This window comes from Anabrus simplex, chromosome 1 (assembly GCF_040414725.1).
Source record: "Anabrus simplex isolate iqAnaSimp1 chromosome 1, ASM4041472v1, whole genome shotgun sequence".
Taxonomy (NCBI): domain Eukaryota; kingdom Metazoa; phylum Arthropoda; class Insecta; order Orthoptera; family Tettigoniidae; genus Anabrus; species Anabrus simplex.
The window spans coordinates 1,684,233,113-1,684,250,926 of record NC_090265.1 but is presented as its reverse complement, the minus strand read 5'-3'; the positions used below and the strand labels follow the sequence as shown (position 1 = coordinate 1,684,250,926).

The following is a 17,814-nucleotide window of genomic DNA, read 5'->3' as shown; positions in this document are numbered from 1 at the left end:
GTTTTTCTCCATCTCGCTTTTCTCGCCGACCTTCCAGCCTGATCGAAAAACTTTAATCCAGGGATGTAGACAAGAGTTTAAAGAGTATGGAATCCTCCTGAGAATTAGAAGTCAAGAAGTTACTGATAGTTTCAGCTACAGTGTGATACAAGAAAACCTATCTGTAACTATACATTGTTGGATAAATAAACAAAAAAAACCCTATCCATGTAGCATTCATTTCCTTCACAACGCGGAGAAAAATAAAAGTACGATCTGATTCGGATGAGCTTGGAAATTTGGGATGATCCATTGCGATCAACCAGGAGAAAACCACGTTGTGCTGAAAAATGGATGACCTGACCGAAGGCATTAAAGAGAGGAGCCAGGAATTAGTAACAAACTAGGTCAAGGCACAGCGGTAACCATTATTTCCTTGGCGGTCCTGATCACTCAAGAGTTTGGCTCGGATGAGGCGTATGGGAAGCTGACCTTATACGGCGAATAGGCCTACTGGCAAACACCTCTTAAAAGGGAAAAGGACGATTTGTATCACACGTTTCGGAGTAAATCTCTTATGACTGTATTCCCGTGTAATGGAGAGGCAATAATGATTGATTCTTGACGGAGGTCTACTGAACTGTCCTTGCGCCTGAGGGATCGCGCTTCACAGACAAAAGCGCAACTGACGTGTGGCGTCATTAGGCGAGTGACGTATGTAATTCCCGTCCAATGATTCGTCAGCAAATGGGACGCGTTCCCAGGCCACCAGCGACAGTCTTATGGACTGCTCACTTCCATTATGAGTACCTCGCCGACTGTAATAAGTAGGATTGTGCTGTCAACATCCTGGCAAACAGTTGGTCTACGAGCGGGATTCCGAATATAAAGACTAGAAGAGTAATTTAAACTTAATAATAATAATAATAATAATAATAATAATAATAATAATAATAATAATAGTGGCATATAATTTCTGATCACTAGATAACGTGCCTAAATCCTGGAATTAATTCCAAAACCTCTCCGCAGAGTACATATGGAGTGAGAGCATATGGCGCTGTTGATGGTGATTGGTCCGTCGGATGGAGACTTTAAGCCTGCAGCAGACCCTTTGGTGTTATTCGGCTATATGCCTGCAGCGGGGTTCACCCTCCCCTTACCTCATCATCATCATCCCACATCCAGAGCGCAGGTCGCCTGTGGGAGTCAAATATAAAGACATACCCCAAGAGAGCCTAACTTGTCCTCCGACACTCCAGGCAATAAACGCAAATAAATAAATAAATAAATAAGTAAATAAATAAATAAATAAATAAATAAATAAATAAATAAATAAATAAATAAATAAAAGTATTAACTGCCCACATCCTGAGATTATTCGTATAATTCTTTGTACAATCACCTAAAATCTGAAATCCATGAGGAATAACCGGAGCGGAGTTCTACTCTACACCCGTCAAATAATTTATTTCGTCAGATTGTTGCTTCCTATCCCCTCCGATGAGGGATAGTTGAGCTGACAATTAATTTTTACTTTAATCCACTCAGTATATGGTAGGCCTATGTTTATGGATGTGTGTGTGTGTGTGTGTGTGTGTGTGTGTGTGTGTGTGTGTGTGTGTGTGTGTGTAAGGTTACTTTTCTGATTACTGGCGAACGAGTCCTCTGTACCCTAGTGTTGTGAAGGAATTATAGCGTCATCGCGATAAAAATGCTGCAAATAATGCAAATTTATTCCAGTTGAAATGTATTTAATACATTCAAAATGACGTAACAGATTCTGTAAAAAGGAAAATAAATTTGATAACCATGTACAGTTCTTGCAATTTCCCCGTTAACGACCGGCACGCTTTTGGAGTTCACACTGGATTCCACGTGGAGTTTCAGCTATTTAGATTTGACAGACAGTCGCATTTCTTTTTTGATATTTGGCACATGCGCGCAGCTCACATTCTTTTCGAAGTTAGGAACACAGGTTCTGAGAGCCACGCTCTTCCTACTCAACTGATCGCTGCTTTGAGACGGGAACGCTGAATCATCGTTTGTTATATAGACTTCTTTTTAAACAAAGCCTTGAAATGTTTTCGGGGGCAGAGGTTCTAACGTATGCCTCAATAAAACAATTGCAAGAAAGTTTACAGCGACAGAACAAATACAAGACAAATGAAATAAGGACTTTGCTTTTTAACTGTTAAGACGCTAATAGATACATACATGCTGGTGGGGGAGTATTCAAGAACGCTCCCAGGCCAAACTTCTGTCACAAGCTGAGGATTCCAGAGCTTCGACTCGTAGATCAACAAAGTAGAGTAGTTTAATTGGTTGTTGGTTCCAAGAGATTTTTTTAAACAGCTGTGAGTGATCAAATGCCAGAACTCTAATAAAGGCGCAGCGTATAAAAATAAAGGAGACATCTTCAAGCGCCAAGCGCCTCTACAGGGAGGAAAGGTAAGTCTAACCAGAAATGGCATGCTATCCTACCTGTGGTGAAGAGGACGATCGCCTTGAGGCAGCTGTATTCCGCAGAGTCTACGTGTAACGCCTTCAACTTCTCCACTTGCTCCTGGAATATTCTGATGTGGTCCATAAACGCGACCACCCTGTCCGCCGCCATAGGCGACGCATGAAGTCCTGCGGCCGCCAGTAGAGGCGCCACATGTAACGGCATTGAACACTGCGACGCGTTCAACACAAAGAGTTCGCTCCACACTAATCTGAGCAGCGCCACCTGGTCTGTGACCTGCAGGTCTGGGAAGAAAGGGATGTTCCGCGCCCACTCCACAGCCGAGAAGAGCAGACGCGCCGCGAGCTCACAGATGTTGTCGATGCCCATGATGTTGTTGGGCTGCATGCACTGGCCGTACCGTGATGTTGGGTACGGCTCCGCCCGCAGCAGTAACGAGATGTAGCTGGACAGGTACGAGTGACCGTTGAGACCCACTGCCGCCGCGGCGGAGGCAGCGTCGCCATTCGTCAGCGCGAACTGGCCCGGCAGTCCCGGCGGTTGCGTTGGTGGAACCCGACCCCGTTGAACAGCTGGAAAGGAAGATACAAATAATTAAGATTTAAGAGCATCACATTACATACAGCATGTTCCCAAAAATATGGAAAGTAGTCGGGTTGTGGATAATATTTGGTGAGGACATAAGTCCGCTCACATTTCAATTCATGCAGCAAGAATATTCAGCCTGAGGAGGCTGCAACCTGCTCTACAGCAGCGATAAAACAGTGTCCTTGCACTGGAATGCCTAGAAGTTAAGGGGACGGATGACTGAAATGTTTCATTTCTACAATTTTGCAGATATCCGTATGAACTTTTATGAGTAAATTCATGAAGTGAATATTACCTACTATACCAAGTTTCAAAGCAGTGGATTGATTCAATCTTTTTCAATTATTATTTCTATTTAGTTATGAGTTACTAAAAAAAGTTCCCTGAGGCACAATTTTGGTTTCTATATCTTAAAAATTTGATAATGGTGTTTATATACATATACAAACATACCTTACTTAAGAAAAATGTGTTTCACCTGTAATATATATCAGACTAGAAAGTTTTGAATTTTTGGTTTGCAAATTTCTATAGAAATATAATATACTGTCGTAATCAAATGCATGTAACGTTGCTTCCAATCAACAAATAAAATTCTCTATAAGTATGTTTTTTAACTGAAGATATTACTATAAGTCCAGAAGATTTCATATCAATCAGACAAGAACTGCAGCACATGGAGCTTTTCGCAGGAGACAATGCACTGAAGAAATGGATAATGAGAAAAAAGGCATCTAAAGTTTTGAATGTACCTGTTATTTTTTAAGATTATGAGGTAAAAAGTGGAGCATAGTAAAGCGCTGCCACCATTCCACTGTCATTTGTCAAATCTTGGAGCCAAATTCAAACGGCAAAATACTGCCAAAATATCCGATAAAGTGCCATCAGCGTGAGGTGGGCGTGACATAGACACCCACACGGCAGCCCGTTAAAATGTCCGTACAGCCGTTAAAAATGGCGGAACTTGAAACATTCTGCCATTTTCTGATAACAGAAAGATTGATGTTATTTTAACAATAATTCCGAAAATTGTTTTTTGTAAGTAAATCAAGAAATTCTGGTCATCGGTGCCTTAAGCTGGCGATGTTGAATGGGTGTCCATACCTTCCAGGCGTCGACTGTCGACTGCTTTCCGTGGTTTCCCATTTTAATACCAGGTAAATGCCGGGGATGTACCTTAATAAAGACCATGGTTGCTTCATTCCCACTCCTAACCCTTTCCTACCCCATTGTCGTCATAAGACCTATGTGTGTCGGCGCGACGTAAAGTCAATTGCAAAAAAATGTCAGCTAGGTGGTCCGTCAGCCAGCGAGCTAGCTCACTCAGTCTGTCGAAAAACACTAAAGGGTCTGCTCAAGATCCTTATCTAATGGACGAATCACTACCAACAGTGTCATATGTCCTCACTCCACATGAGCACCACGGACCTAGGACCTCCCTCCCTGCAGGGGAGGAGCGGGCCACTTAGAAGGCGACGCCTTCTCTCTGGCCAGGAGATGCGGCGGTTTTTGTGATTTTATGGAGTTGGGAGAAGGGAGCACCGCGGAGAGATCTGGAAGCGAACCCAAGCTTTCGGCACAAATCTAATGATTAGGAATTGTATACCATCAGCTGCTGACCAAAAGTGTGATTGTGAATTCTTTTCCGTCAATGGGATTCGAAACGAACAACCACGGTGTCAGACCTTGAGGATCATTGCCAAGCGGGCTGAGTAGGGCATCGCGGGAGCAGTGGGAATGTGTCATCTTCGCGAGTCCGCCAGAGGTGTATGATATCCAAGAGGCCGGAGTTACCGTGGCAGGCGCCAGGGTTCACAATAAATTTACAGCTGTGTGCAGTAAATGGAGTACCTTAAGGTTGAGCACACCCACGCTACAGGCTGAGCGTTATTTATTGGACACTCGGCCAATTACCTGAAGAACACTAGGAAGCATAAACCGGCCACGATCCTGAACTCTAACCTCCCGAATAAGAGCACCAACGACTGAGCGAGGCACAGTGGCATCCATCCCCAAGTTCAACAGCCATCAAGTAGACAAATAATGTACAGGATTGCAATGTTTATCTCTGGATACCTTTTCTCATCACTTAAATGATACACACACATATCCGTGATATCAGCGTGAACTTGCTACTTCTTCTTCCTGGCTAATTTTCACGGTGAATACCTCTCCTGAGTATCGCCCGCTTCTCTACTGGTTGGTAGTATGATGTAAGTGAAAATGTATATTTAAACGAGCACAAATAACCTGGTCCCCGAACTAGAGGCTTTAACAAGACGCGGCTACAATTACCGGGCCGGCCGAGAATCAACCGGAGTCTTCTGAACCGATGACCGATACGCTGACTATTGAGTCAAGGACTCGCGCGCTACTGCTAACTAAATAAGCGCCAGTAAAATTTTCTAAATTAAAATTCACATTTCCATAGTCCGAATTCCACATAAAATTGTAGGTCCCGTAGGCTAATATGGTCACCAATGTGGTGCGAACCCACTATCTCCCGAATGCAAGCTCTCAGCTGCGTGACCCTAACTTCACGGCCAACTCGATCGGTAAAAAGTGAATTAATGACAGTTTTCAGTGTATCAACATGTAAATACAGATGTTCCATTTTTTGAGAAGGTTAACAGTAATGAAATGCGTCAAAAATTTAGACAAATATTAATCAGGAACTACATATATTCTCTTGTCAAAAACGGGGTAAATATCTGCTGAATTGTCTGTTCTGTGGTATGAATGAGCTTCATTTTGTAATGCTATGATTATCTGGCGCCTGAAAATCCTGCTGGTTTAAAGGGAGCTAGAATTGCAGGCTATGTATTATCTACCAGTGTTAGACAAGATAATATCTGTAGTCTTTGACTATATGCATCTTAAAATGATTATTTATTTATTTAATTAATTTTTTTTGCTAGGGGCTTTACGTCGCACCGACACAGATAGGTCTTATGGCGACGATGGGATAGGATAGGCCTAGGAGTTGGAAGGAAGCGGCCGTGGCCTTAATTAAGGTACAGCCCCAGCATTTGCCTGGTGTGAAAATGGGAAACCACGGAAAACCATTTTCAGGGCTGCCGACAGTGGGATTCGAATCTACTATCTCCCGGATGCAAGCTCACAGCCGCGCGCCTCTACGAGCACGGCCAACTCGCCCGGTAATTAATTTATTTATTTATTTATTTATTTATAGTGTCTTTGCTGCCAGGACCTAGTGTTTACAGTGCACTACGTCTTCTGGCATAGGCTAGAGCAATTTTGTTACTTTCATTCGTCTGTCTGTATTTTACTCTTGGTTTTGACAATATGAAAGTGACTGAGGTATGAGCGATGCTAGTAATGTCATTCTTTATGCAGCCAGCCCTGCTATGAATGGTGTGAAAATGTTGCTCCTAGGGTCGGTTGGTGCATGCATTTCAGTGGGCTTGGCAGACTGATATGTAATACCAACTTTTGGCTCGGTGAGGAAAGCAACGGGAAACTACGTCACTCCTCATTTCCCTAGTACGCCTCTTCAGTGATGCCTAGGCCATCTATGATAGCTGATGGTGGAGCTGTTGAGCATCCAACCAGCCTTCGGGCTGATGACTAAACATACATTTATTTATACTTAGAGCGTTGGTCGTCTGAATTTAAGTTGGCGGTTCGACCCCAGCTCATTTAACTAATATGCCAGCACTCCCGCAGAACAGAATTAAGGAAACTCGGGGTCTCGGGGCTAGGAATAGCCACATGATATTAGAGTATTATACGTAGAGCTAGAGGTAGTATGGCTATGATCACTGTAATAACAGTAACATGCTTCTCTTTTTTGAAGAAGTTCGTGCCACAAACGTAGGAAGCAAGGTACGGTAGGCTATAACGATTAGTAGCACTTCTTCGGTCCCGAGCGCAGGTGCCAAAGAGCACTCTTGACGACACGTATTCAAATGAGCCATCCACGAGTGCACTTGAATAAGCATGACGGATTAATAGAATTCAGGCGGGCTGTTTAATTAGTTGGAAAAGCTCGCAGGTCGCAAGCAGCCAGCCTCGCAAGCCGACCCACTTGGGTCGGGGTCAGCGGGCCGCGACCCGTAACTACAGGCTGCCCGCGGCTCTGCAGACCGTTGGACATTAGCTCCCACACCTGCGCAGGGCGGGGCCACATCAACACTCTACCCTGCGATGTGCATTCCAGTGACAGCTAATAAAGTGTTACATGGACCTTCCTCATAGGCACGTACTGATGCTGTAAGGTTACTGAAGGGATATACGGAGCAGGACTTAGGCATGTACTGATGCTAAAAAGTTACTGAAGGGATATACGGAGCAGGACTTTAGCACGTACTGTTTTTTGTTTTTTTTTGCTAGGGGCTTTACGTCGCACCGACACAGATAGGTCTTATGGCGACAATGGGATAGGAAAGGCCTAGGAGTTGGAAGGAAGCGGCCGTGGCCTTAATTAAGGTACAGCCCCAGCATTTGCCTGGTGTGAAAATGGGAAACCACGGAAAACCATTTTCAGGGCTGCCGATAGTGGGATTCGAACCTACTATCTCCCGGATGCAAGCTCACAGCCGCGCACCTCTACGCGCACGGCCAACTCGCCCGGTCGTACGGATGTTGTTGGGATGTATGAAGGAAAGAGAAACGAATATAGTGCTACATGTATCTTCCTCACAGACAGAACTTTAGTACGTACTGATGCTGAAAGATTACTTAAGGGATATATGAAGGAAATAGAAGCAAAACAAGTGTTACAGGGACCTTTCTCTCAGGCAGGACTTAGCACGTACTGATTCTGGCACGTTACTGAAGGGATATATGAAGGGAAGAACTTGGGCACGTACTGAATATAAAAAAGATTACCGAAAGAATCAGAAACGAATATAGCAGTTACATAAACGCACAGTGTTAGTTCCGGACAACCATGAATGATCAGAATGAAGGTTACTTCAATCTTGCTAATAATAGGCGAGTTAGCTCAGTGACTTCATGGCAATTTTAGTCCTAGCTAAGGATTGATGATGGAGGAGAGTAGTGATGGTGACGATTATTGTTTTAAGAGGAAGTGCAAATAGGCAACCATCATTTTTTGGAAAATTGAACAGTCCTATTTTCGAAGAATGAAGATATTGGTAAAAGAAACGAAAGGGCCCCGAAATATGTGAAAATGAGGCAGACGAGAGCAAGAACTGACCAAGGGAGGTCAGATAGCAAAGAAAACGGAGGAGTATGATACAAGTAATTGGAATCAATGCCACATTCAGATAAGGCCCTGTGATCGCCAATTCACCTCTTACGACAGGCAGCAGAGGAGATGATGATGGTGATGATGATGGTGATGATGATGGTATTGATAATTAAGGAAGTCTATGGTCCGCCCATGTGGTGTAGTGGTTAGTGTAATTAGCTGCCACTCCGGAGGTCCGGGTTCGATTCCCGGCTCTGCCACGAAATTTGAAAAGTGGTGCGAGGGCTGGAACAGGGTCCACTCAGCCTCGGGAGGTCAACTGAGTAGAGGAGGGTTAGATTCCCACCTCAGCCATCCTGGAAGTGGTTTTCCGTGGTTTCGCACTTTTCCTCCAGGCAAATGCCAGGATGGTACCTAACTTAAGGCCACGGCCGCTTCCTTCCCTCTTTCTTGTCTATCTCTTCCTGTTCAACATAGCAGGTGAGGCCGCCTGGACGAGGCACTGGTCAACCTCCCCAGTTGTATCCCCCGACCCAATGTCTCACGCTCCAGGACACTGGCCTTGAGGCGGTAGGGGTGGGATTCCTCGCTGAGTCCGAGGGAAAACCAACCCTGGAGGGTAAACAGATTAAGAAAGAAGGAAGTATATGAATAGTTGTTACTTTTTAAAATAAAATAATCAGCAAGTATGAAAAAATGAAATGGCGTATGGCTTTTAGTGCCGGGAGTGTCCGAGGACAAGTTCGGCTCGCCAGATGCAGGTCTTTTGATTTGATACCCGAAGGCTACCTGCGCGTCGTGATGGGGATGAAATGATATGAAGACGACACATACACCCATCCCCAGTGCCGGCGAAATTAACTAATTATGGTTAAAATTCCCCACCCTGCCGGGAATCGAACCCGGGTCCCCTGTGACCAAAGGCCAGCACGCTAACCACTTAGCCATGGAGCCGGACAGCAAGTATGTTTATACTAAATACAATCCACTAATTCTCTCCTTCGTCATCGTATCTCGGAAGCTACAAGTAACAATGCAACCATTTTTACGCCCCACTAACTACATTTTACTGTTTTCAGAGACGCCGAGAAACCGGAATTTAGTCCCCAAGGAGTTATTTTACGTGCCAGTAAATCTACTTACACGAGGCTGACGTGTCTTAACACCTCCAACATTTCAGCGTCTCCGTAAACCGTGAGAGTAGTTTGTGGGACAAAAACAAATCGTCGCTCCGGGAGAACAATGCCGCAACTGCACAATTTAATCAAATGGAGTTTCGTGGTCGTCTGGGTTCAGAAATACGTAGCGCGCACGTGTGAATATCGTTCGAACTGTAGTTATGCTCTAGGCCGCTAGAGGGTAATTACGTCGTTGTAGAAATCATAGTTGTTTGTGACCGCACTTCAGAGCAATATCGCCGTATGTCTCAGTTATGTCTTTACGTTCGCCAGTAATCCTTCGTGTCCGTTGGAACAATGACGTAAGTGTGATTCCTGGTCGAAACTTCATGGGTTGAGAAGCTCATTACACTTGACAGTTTTGTTTTTTATTACTTTCAGTGTTTATGGTTTGTATTTCATTCATCCTATTTCGTTAGCAGAATGGTACCAAGACGTAGGGTCGTTTTCTTCCTGATACTACTGACAAACTTCGTTACATTGATCACAGTTTCAGAAGAACAATGACGCATTTGCAGAAAAGGGGTCATTTTCGGCGAAAATAAATTATTTTGAAAATATTTCTGTATCCTGTAATGCGCTTGTATATGTTACAATTTTCCCTGGTGACAATTTCCTACAAATTTAATTTTTGGCGTAATTGAATCTTAACGAAAGCTAAATCGGTTTTTAGCGTCTCCTCTACAATTGCAGTTTTGACAGTTATGTCAATGTTCTTCCGGAGCGACGAAATAATCTTAAAATATTACGTATTATATTTAACGAATCAAAAATAATTAATTTGAGTGAAAGAGGAAATATATACTGTATGTTCCGCTGAAGGAATACCTTCACAAATGGAAGTGTATTCCAAGGTGTAGAATCGAATCATGATCGTAGTTCAGCTGCTTAACAACGACGAAACAGATGTGGGAAGAGCGACTTTCTGTTTTATAAGAGACTGCTGTAATTTAGTTGTTATTTGTGTTTAGAACATCTTAACATTGTATGGTTGAGGTCTGCTTCTTGTTTCGGATCAGAGGGACTATTTGATTCTGAGCAGATGGCTTAGGTAAGATGCATGTCCAAGTCCCGTTCTGATAATTGAGGGGGTATGTCACAAGAGAGACAGAAGATTGAACCATGGTTGGTGTTGGATGCATCTCTTGATGTTTGCATTTCATGAGCTGTGCTGCTTTCCAGGGATTTGATCATTCTCTGTAAGCCCGTTTCTTGGTGTGATGTTGGAAGTCAATACGTTAGGGATATTGCTTGGAACTGGCCTTCTGTAATAATAATAATAATAATAATAATAATAATAATAATAATAATAATAATAATAATAATAATAATAATAATAATAATAATAATAATGGCATGTGTCCTACGAAGGGGCCTAGTGCAGGCCTTTCGAGTTGACGCCGTATCTGGGATCTGCGCTTCTGTGAGGATGAAGTCAAATGCTGAAGACGGCACATACATCCAACCTCTAAGCCATTGCAATTAGCTAATAAATATTAAAATCCATGACCCAGCCGGAAATCGAACCCGGGACCCCTGGACAAAAGATCAGCACGCTAACCATTTAGCCATGGAGCCGGACACCTTCTGCGATGCTCTGCTTCAATTTCGTTGTGGAATATTGCAGTGAGGCCCATGATCCACACTTTTTTTCCATTTTACTTGGCTTGGTACATGTTTCTGAATATGTCAGTTATGTACTTACTCGAACACTTCTACTTGCACAGTCGTTCTAAATTTTGAAGTGCATTTCTAGAGTCCTCTGAGAATTAATATTCTACTGAAGTGCTGCACGCCATACGTGATTACCCAGTTAGCGAACGATATGTGGGTACACTAGATATAATAATGTAAGAGAACCAACCAGTTTTTAGTAGGTCCCGTAAAAAACTGCATAATCCGCATTTGATACATCTTAATGTGATCAGTACGACGAGGGCACAATGGGTAGAGACGTTATCGTGTATCGAATTATTACAGGATCTCATGTCATCATATTACTGCAGCTTCAAAAAAAAGTGTGGGTCATGCATAATGCGCCGCATTTTACAAGCGCTGCAATTAAGATAGAAGATAATGCATGCATTGTTCATTACTGAGAGATGCACGAGTTGTTAAAAGCCCATCCTCACAGCGAACTGGGCTGGCCTGCCTCTACCTTGTTCTGATCCACCAAATGAGCTCAGGAGACCTTGAGGAACGTCTGAAACCATTTCTCAGTCAGGGGTACTTGGAGTCCGCCTCTGTGGTATAGTGGTTAGTGTGTTTAGCCGGCACCCCCGGAGGCTCGGGTTCAATTACCGGCTATTCCATAAAATTGGAACAATTGCACCAGTGCTAGAACGGAGTCCACTCAGCCTCAGAAGGTCAAATGAGTAAGGGGGGAGGGGGTCGATTCCCAACTCTGCCATTCTCGAAGTGCTTTCTCACTTCTCCTCCAGGCAAATACCGGGATGTTACCGAACTTAAGGCCACGGCCGCTTCATTCCCTCTTCCTTGTATACCCCTTCCGATTTTCCCATCTGACCATAAGGCCCCTGTTCAGCATAGCAGGTGAGGCCGCCAGGGCGAGGTATTGGTCCTCCTCCCCAGTTATATTCCCAGACCAACCTCTGCTAATCTTTTCACTTCTCCGTAACTACATACTACACTTGCTCTAATCTGCTTGTCATGTCCCTACCGTTTTTTCGCCCACAATTCTGTCAAAAACCAACTGAAAAAAGTCCTGGGTATCCTAAGATGTGTCCTATCATTCTATCTCTTCTTCTCGTCAAATTTAGCCAAATCGTTCTCCTCTCACCAACTCGATTCAGTATCTCTTCATTCGTGATTCAGTCCACCCAAATCATTTTCAGAATTATTCCATAACATCATATTTCTAAAGCTTTTACTCTCTTTCTTTCACAGCTAGTTATCATCCATGTTCCACTTACAATGCCACTCTCCAGAAACATCTTTTCAATTCCTATATCATTGTTCGAAGAGAGCTAATTTCTCTTCCTGGAAAAAGACCTTCCTTGCTAGTGCATTTTATGGCCTCCTTACTTCTACCGTCATTAGTTATTCTGCTGTCAAAATTACAATATTCATCCCTTCCTTTAAGACTTCATTTCCTAGTCTAACACTTCCTGCATCACCTGACTTTGTTCGACAGTACTCCATTACTTTTGTTTTGAATTTATTAATTTTCATCTTGTACTCCTTCCCCCAAAGAACTTCCGTGGCTCAAACGGCAGCGCGCCGGCCTCTCACCGCTGGGTTCCATGGTTCAAATCCCGGTCCCTCTATGTGGGATTTGTGATGGAGGAAGCGGAGGCGAAAGAGGTTTTTCTCCATGTACTCCGGTTTTCCCTCTCATATTTCACTCCAGCAACACTCTCCAATATCATTTCATTTCATCTGTCATTCATTAATCATTGCCCCAGAGGAGTGGGACAGGCTTCGGCATGCGGCGCAATTCCTATCCTCGTCGCTAGATGGGGGCTTCATTCATTCCATTCCTGACCCGGTCAAATGACTGGAAACAGGCTGTGGATTTTCATTTAATTTACTCCTTCGCCAATACTCCGTCCATATCATTTAGTAATTTTTCCAGATCTTCTGCAGACTCCGATCAAATAACAATGTCAACGGCAAATCTAAGGGTTTTGATTTCCTCTCCTTGTATTGTGATTCCCTTTCCAAATTCCGCTTCGATTTCCTTTACCGCCTGTTCTTTCCGGATTGTTTCTTATTCTTATTATTTTCTTAATTAGGTAATGAATTAATTAATAATGATTTCGTATCGCTTTCTTGCCTTGTACGACCTTTGTAACGCAGACCCTCCGATGAGGTTGGCTGGTGTCTGCCGTGTACAGGAAGCTGTGTGTGAGTGTGCTGGAGGATGGTGTTGCGTGTGTGTGGTGTGCAGGAATATTGGGGACAGGCAAAACCCAGTCCCCAAGCCAAAGAAATTCATCGTTTACGATTAAAATCCTTTAACTCGGCCGAGAATCGAGCCCAAGCCGCAGACCACTCAACCATGGAGCCGAAGATTCAGGTGAACACCGATTATGGTCACCTATCCTGTGAAAGGAATTTTACTTTGCATGCAGCGGAATCCTCAGCAATATATTTCATATGAAAAAGGCTGTGTTAAATTAAAGAACTATATTTGAAGACAGTTAGCTGGGAGTGCGTGCTGTCGACTGCGAGGTACAGATTACCAATCTTCTTACATGTCAGAACGTTCTTAAATATGACGCGAAGCTCTTGGCCTTGCCGATAAAATTGCAAATTTACATGTTACACTTACAAACAGGTTCCCGTCTACTAGTTCAGTTATGTATTGCTTTTTTCTTCTTTGACTCGGTGATGAGATCGAGTACACCAACCCCTGGCTGCTAAATAGAAACCAGATACCTAACGAGCATCGAATTCTTAGCTTCAAATACCTCGTCAGTACTGAGATAATAGCATTACTCCGTTTGAGTAAAGCACTGAGCTTTCACGGTGTATCGCTAGGAGGCGGACGGAGTAACTCAGAGTTCAGATTGACGGTTTGAATCCCACTTAAATCCGATGGTAGATGAATGCGCAGATATATGTCAGCACCGTCGGTAAATTTACTGGCGTGTAAGAGAACTCCCGCGGGACAAACTTCTCGCACCTAAGCGTCTCCGAAAACCACCAAAATGGTCAGTGGGATGTAAAACAGGTTCCATTATAATTTAAGTAGCCTATTCAATTTCTGCAGTCTTTTCAATCGTGAAATTACCAGCGTTTCGCGTCACTGTGCTAGAAGGCTCGTCAGTTGGATTTCTACAGCTTTCCAAGACGCTGGTGGTTAGTGCACCGTTCAGACACCACTGCCAGTCTCCTGTTTAGGACATCGTAGTGACCATGCACTGGGGGAAATATCTTTTGTGCCAAGGAGTAAGAGAATAAGTCATGATCAGGGCCAGGCGTTTGGTGACCTAAAAATGTTTAAAAAATGATCTATAAAATGACGGCAAAATTCCAGTAACATGACCTGAAAATTTGCTAATCGAGTTGGTATAGCCAAAACTTATGTTATAGGGATTATAATAAGCTTTTCGACTTTTGCCATTTCAATAAAACAAAGTGAAATTCTTTACGTTTCGCAGCGAACTTTGCTCTGCGTCTTCAACAGGAAATCTGGACTGTTCAAGAGAAAGACTATTCCAATTGGAGGTGTCGGTCCTGGAATGTGGACAAAGTGGCGACAAAGTTTCTTTAGTTCCGAGATTGACAAATCTTTGTGAAGATTCTCAAGTCCGCATTCATCCTCACTTAAAGTTGCCATAATATCCAATACCACATGCGTAAATGCTTCAAAATCCTCAAAGATGAAAAAAACTCAAAAGTATAATTTTAAAAAATGATATAAAAATACAAAGTGGCAAATATGACAAAAATGACATAATAAATTAGCATTTTTATAATGTGGAAACTATGATCACCACCTCTGTGGTGTAGTGGTTAGTGTGATTAGCTGCCACCCCCAGGGGCTCGGGTTCGATTCCCGGCTCTGCCACGAAATTTGAAAAGTGGTGCGAGGGCTGGAACGGGGTCCACTCAGTCTCGGGAGGTCAACTGAGTAGAGGGGGTTCAATTCCCACCTCAGCCATCCTGGAAGAAGTTTTCCGTGGTTTCCCACTTCTCCTCCAGGCAAATTCCGGGATGGTACCTAAGTTAAGGCCACGGCCGCTTTCTTCCCTCTTCCTTGTCTATCGCTTCCAATCTTCTCATACCCCCGCAAGGCCCCTTTTCAGCATAGCAGGTGAGGCCGTCTGGGCGAGGTACTAGTCATATTCCCCAGTTGTATCCCCCGACCAAGAGTATGAAGCTCCAGGACACTGCACTTGATGCGGTAGACGTGGGATCCTTCGCTGAGTCCGAGGGAAAAACCGACCCTGGAGGGCAAACAGATAAAGAAAAAGAAGGAAACTATGATCAGGATTTCTGTAAAAGTTAACAATGTCTGTTGCGAAATTAAAAATGACAAGTTATCAAAATCCTCGCCTTAGTCATGTTATATCAGGTCATCATAGTACAAATCACTGATTTAATTTTCAACAGATATCAGAAGAAAACAGTTATTGAAAAATGAAAATGCAATTTTCTGAAATACTTTGCCGTACGCCTATTTATATCAAACCCTCAACAATTAATACTTTATCTGTTTTTTAAAACTTCAAACTTATGCCCTGGAATGCAGTTACTTTTCACTTATACTATTTAGCCCTGGCACGAAAGATATGTACCTCCAGTTGTATAAATACCTGCCTTTTGCTTCTACACAGTATAGGGGATTGGGTTAGCAAATGAAGTCTTGGGGGAAACTGATGAATATTGTTACTTGGGTAGGAGAATAAGTAATGATGGCAGAAGTACGGAGGACATGAAATACAAACTAGCACAAGCAAAGAAGGCCACTCTTTTGAAGAGAAATTTACTCACTTCGAACACTGACATTGGAATTAGATGTTTTTGAAGACATTCGACTAGAGCGTTACAATTATTTACGGAAGTGAAACATGGACGTCAAGGAAGGAAGTGTGTAGAGCCACAGAAGAATAGTGAAGATAAGATGGGTAGAAAAACTGAATCGAATTGGTTAGAGAAGAGGGATTTGGCGAAATTTGAACAGAAAATGACAAAGAATGAATGGTACAACACATCTCAAGACACCCAGGACTTGTTCAGTTGGTTTTCTAGGGAATTGCAGGCGGTAAAAGAAGTAGGTGTAGACCAAGGCATGAACTTGACAAACAGATTAGAGGATATACAGAATGTAATATTTTCGTAGAAATTAAAAGACGAAAAAGGTTGTGGGAGTGAGGGGTGCATCCGAAAAGCAACTGGCCAAGCCACGGACCATTTCGGACGAAGAGCGAGAAAGTGGAAGCCATAGACTTAAAGATCTTTGGCGGGAGAGCAAAAAGAAGGCCATTAGTCTGCGTGGCAGAAGGGCAGATAGACTCTGTAAATGTTGTCCACAGATGACAGTATCGATGAAGAATTATTATTATTATTATTATTATTATTATTATTATTATTATTATTATTGCAGCCTCCGTGGCTCAGGAGGCAGCGCGCCGGCCTCTCACCGCTAGGTTCCGTGGTTCAAATCCCGGTCACTCCATGCGAGATCTATGCTAGACAAAGCGGAGGCGGGACAGGTTTTTCTGGGGGTACTCCGGATTTCCCTGTCATCATTCATTGCAACAACACTCTCCAATATCATTTCATTTCATCTGTCATTCTTTTTTTAACATTGCCCCAGAGGAGTGCGACAGGCTTCGGCAGACGGCACAATTCCCATCCTCGCCACTAGATGGGGACTTTGCATTCCATTCCTGACCCGGTGAAATGACTGAAAACAGGCTGTGGATATTCATTTTCATTATTATTACTATTATTAAACGATTAGAAACACACTTGCTTGTTTAGATCTAAATGAGAAGCTTCCAAATAAGGCACGGATAAACAGAAATTAACTACTGACCAGCCGACTGTCACACAGTATTTAGTTTCGGTAGCTTAAGCAGCACGTGCTACGCGTACCCATTGAGCCCTGACTGCACCTGCGCTATGTCGCTCGTCCCCTAGACCTGCTAGAACCACACCCCACTGTATGATAAGAGTACATTTCCTCTCCGGTTAAGTTCAGATGGGAACGAGCTTCCTAGTCGTCATGGAAGCAGTGAGAATATGTGGCAAGCGCGTACAGTTGGCTACTTATACACGATTATGTGGAAAATGAATTGAATTTGTTGATAATTTTCATGTCACGGAGCCTGAAAACCCCATATATGCAGCGTCTACGTACAATAAGATACGTCTTCTCCTTTCCCGGACTTTCAACATGGATATAGGCTGGAGATTAATCTGGAATTAGGGCTATCAATGTCCGGCTCCATGGTTAAATTGTTGGCGTGCTGGCCTTTGGCCAAAGGGGTCCAGGGTTCGATTTCCGGCAGAGTCGGGAATTTTAACCATAATTGGTTAATTTCACTGGCACGGGAGCTGGGTGTCGTCTTCATCATCATTTAATCCTCATCACGATACGCAGATCGCCTACGGGACTCGAATCAAAAGACCTGCATCTGGCGAGCCGAACTTGTCCTCGGACAGTCCCGGCAATAAAAGCCATACTCCATTTCATTTCAGCGCAATCAGTTTCCCGACACCATTGTAACCACGACATCCATGTATGTTAGGTCAGTAGTGTCATCTTCTCACTGTGAACGTTCTTCCTGTAACTAAGAGCTTAAGAAAATCTTGTAAAAAGTGAACTTCGTTCTACGCCTCCCTCCAGAATTAACATCCCTGAAATGGTCTAAAAATGAACGCAGGGTGTTGAAATAACTGACAGGCGCGCTGCATCTACACCACAGGACTGGCTAATAATAATAATAATA

The 17,814-nt window shown here is 43.4% G+C and overlaps 1 protein-coding gene across 2 annotated transcripts in view; it reads right to left on the bottom strand.

Annotated features, from left to right (window-relative positions):
- svp (COUP transcription factor 2) overlaps positions 1–17,814 on the bottom strand; it is a 603,142-nt gene that overhangs the window by 332,649 nt on the left and 252,679 nt on the right. For both annotated transcript variants that reach the window (XM_068229481.1, XM_067154251.2), the window contains one exon: positions 2,464–3,018. In XM_068229481.1, the coding sequence (XP_068085582.1) occupies positions 2,464–3,018 (555 nt within the window). The remainder of the gene's footprint in view (positions 1–2,463; positions 3,019–17,814) is intronic.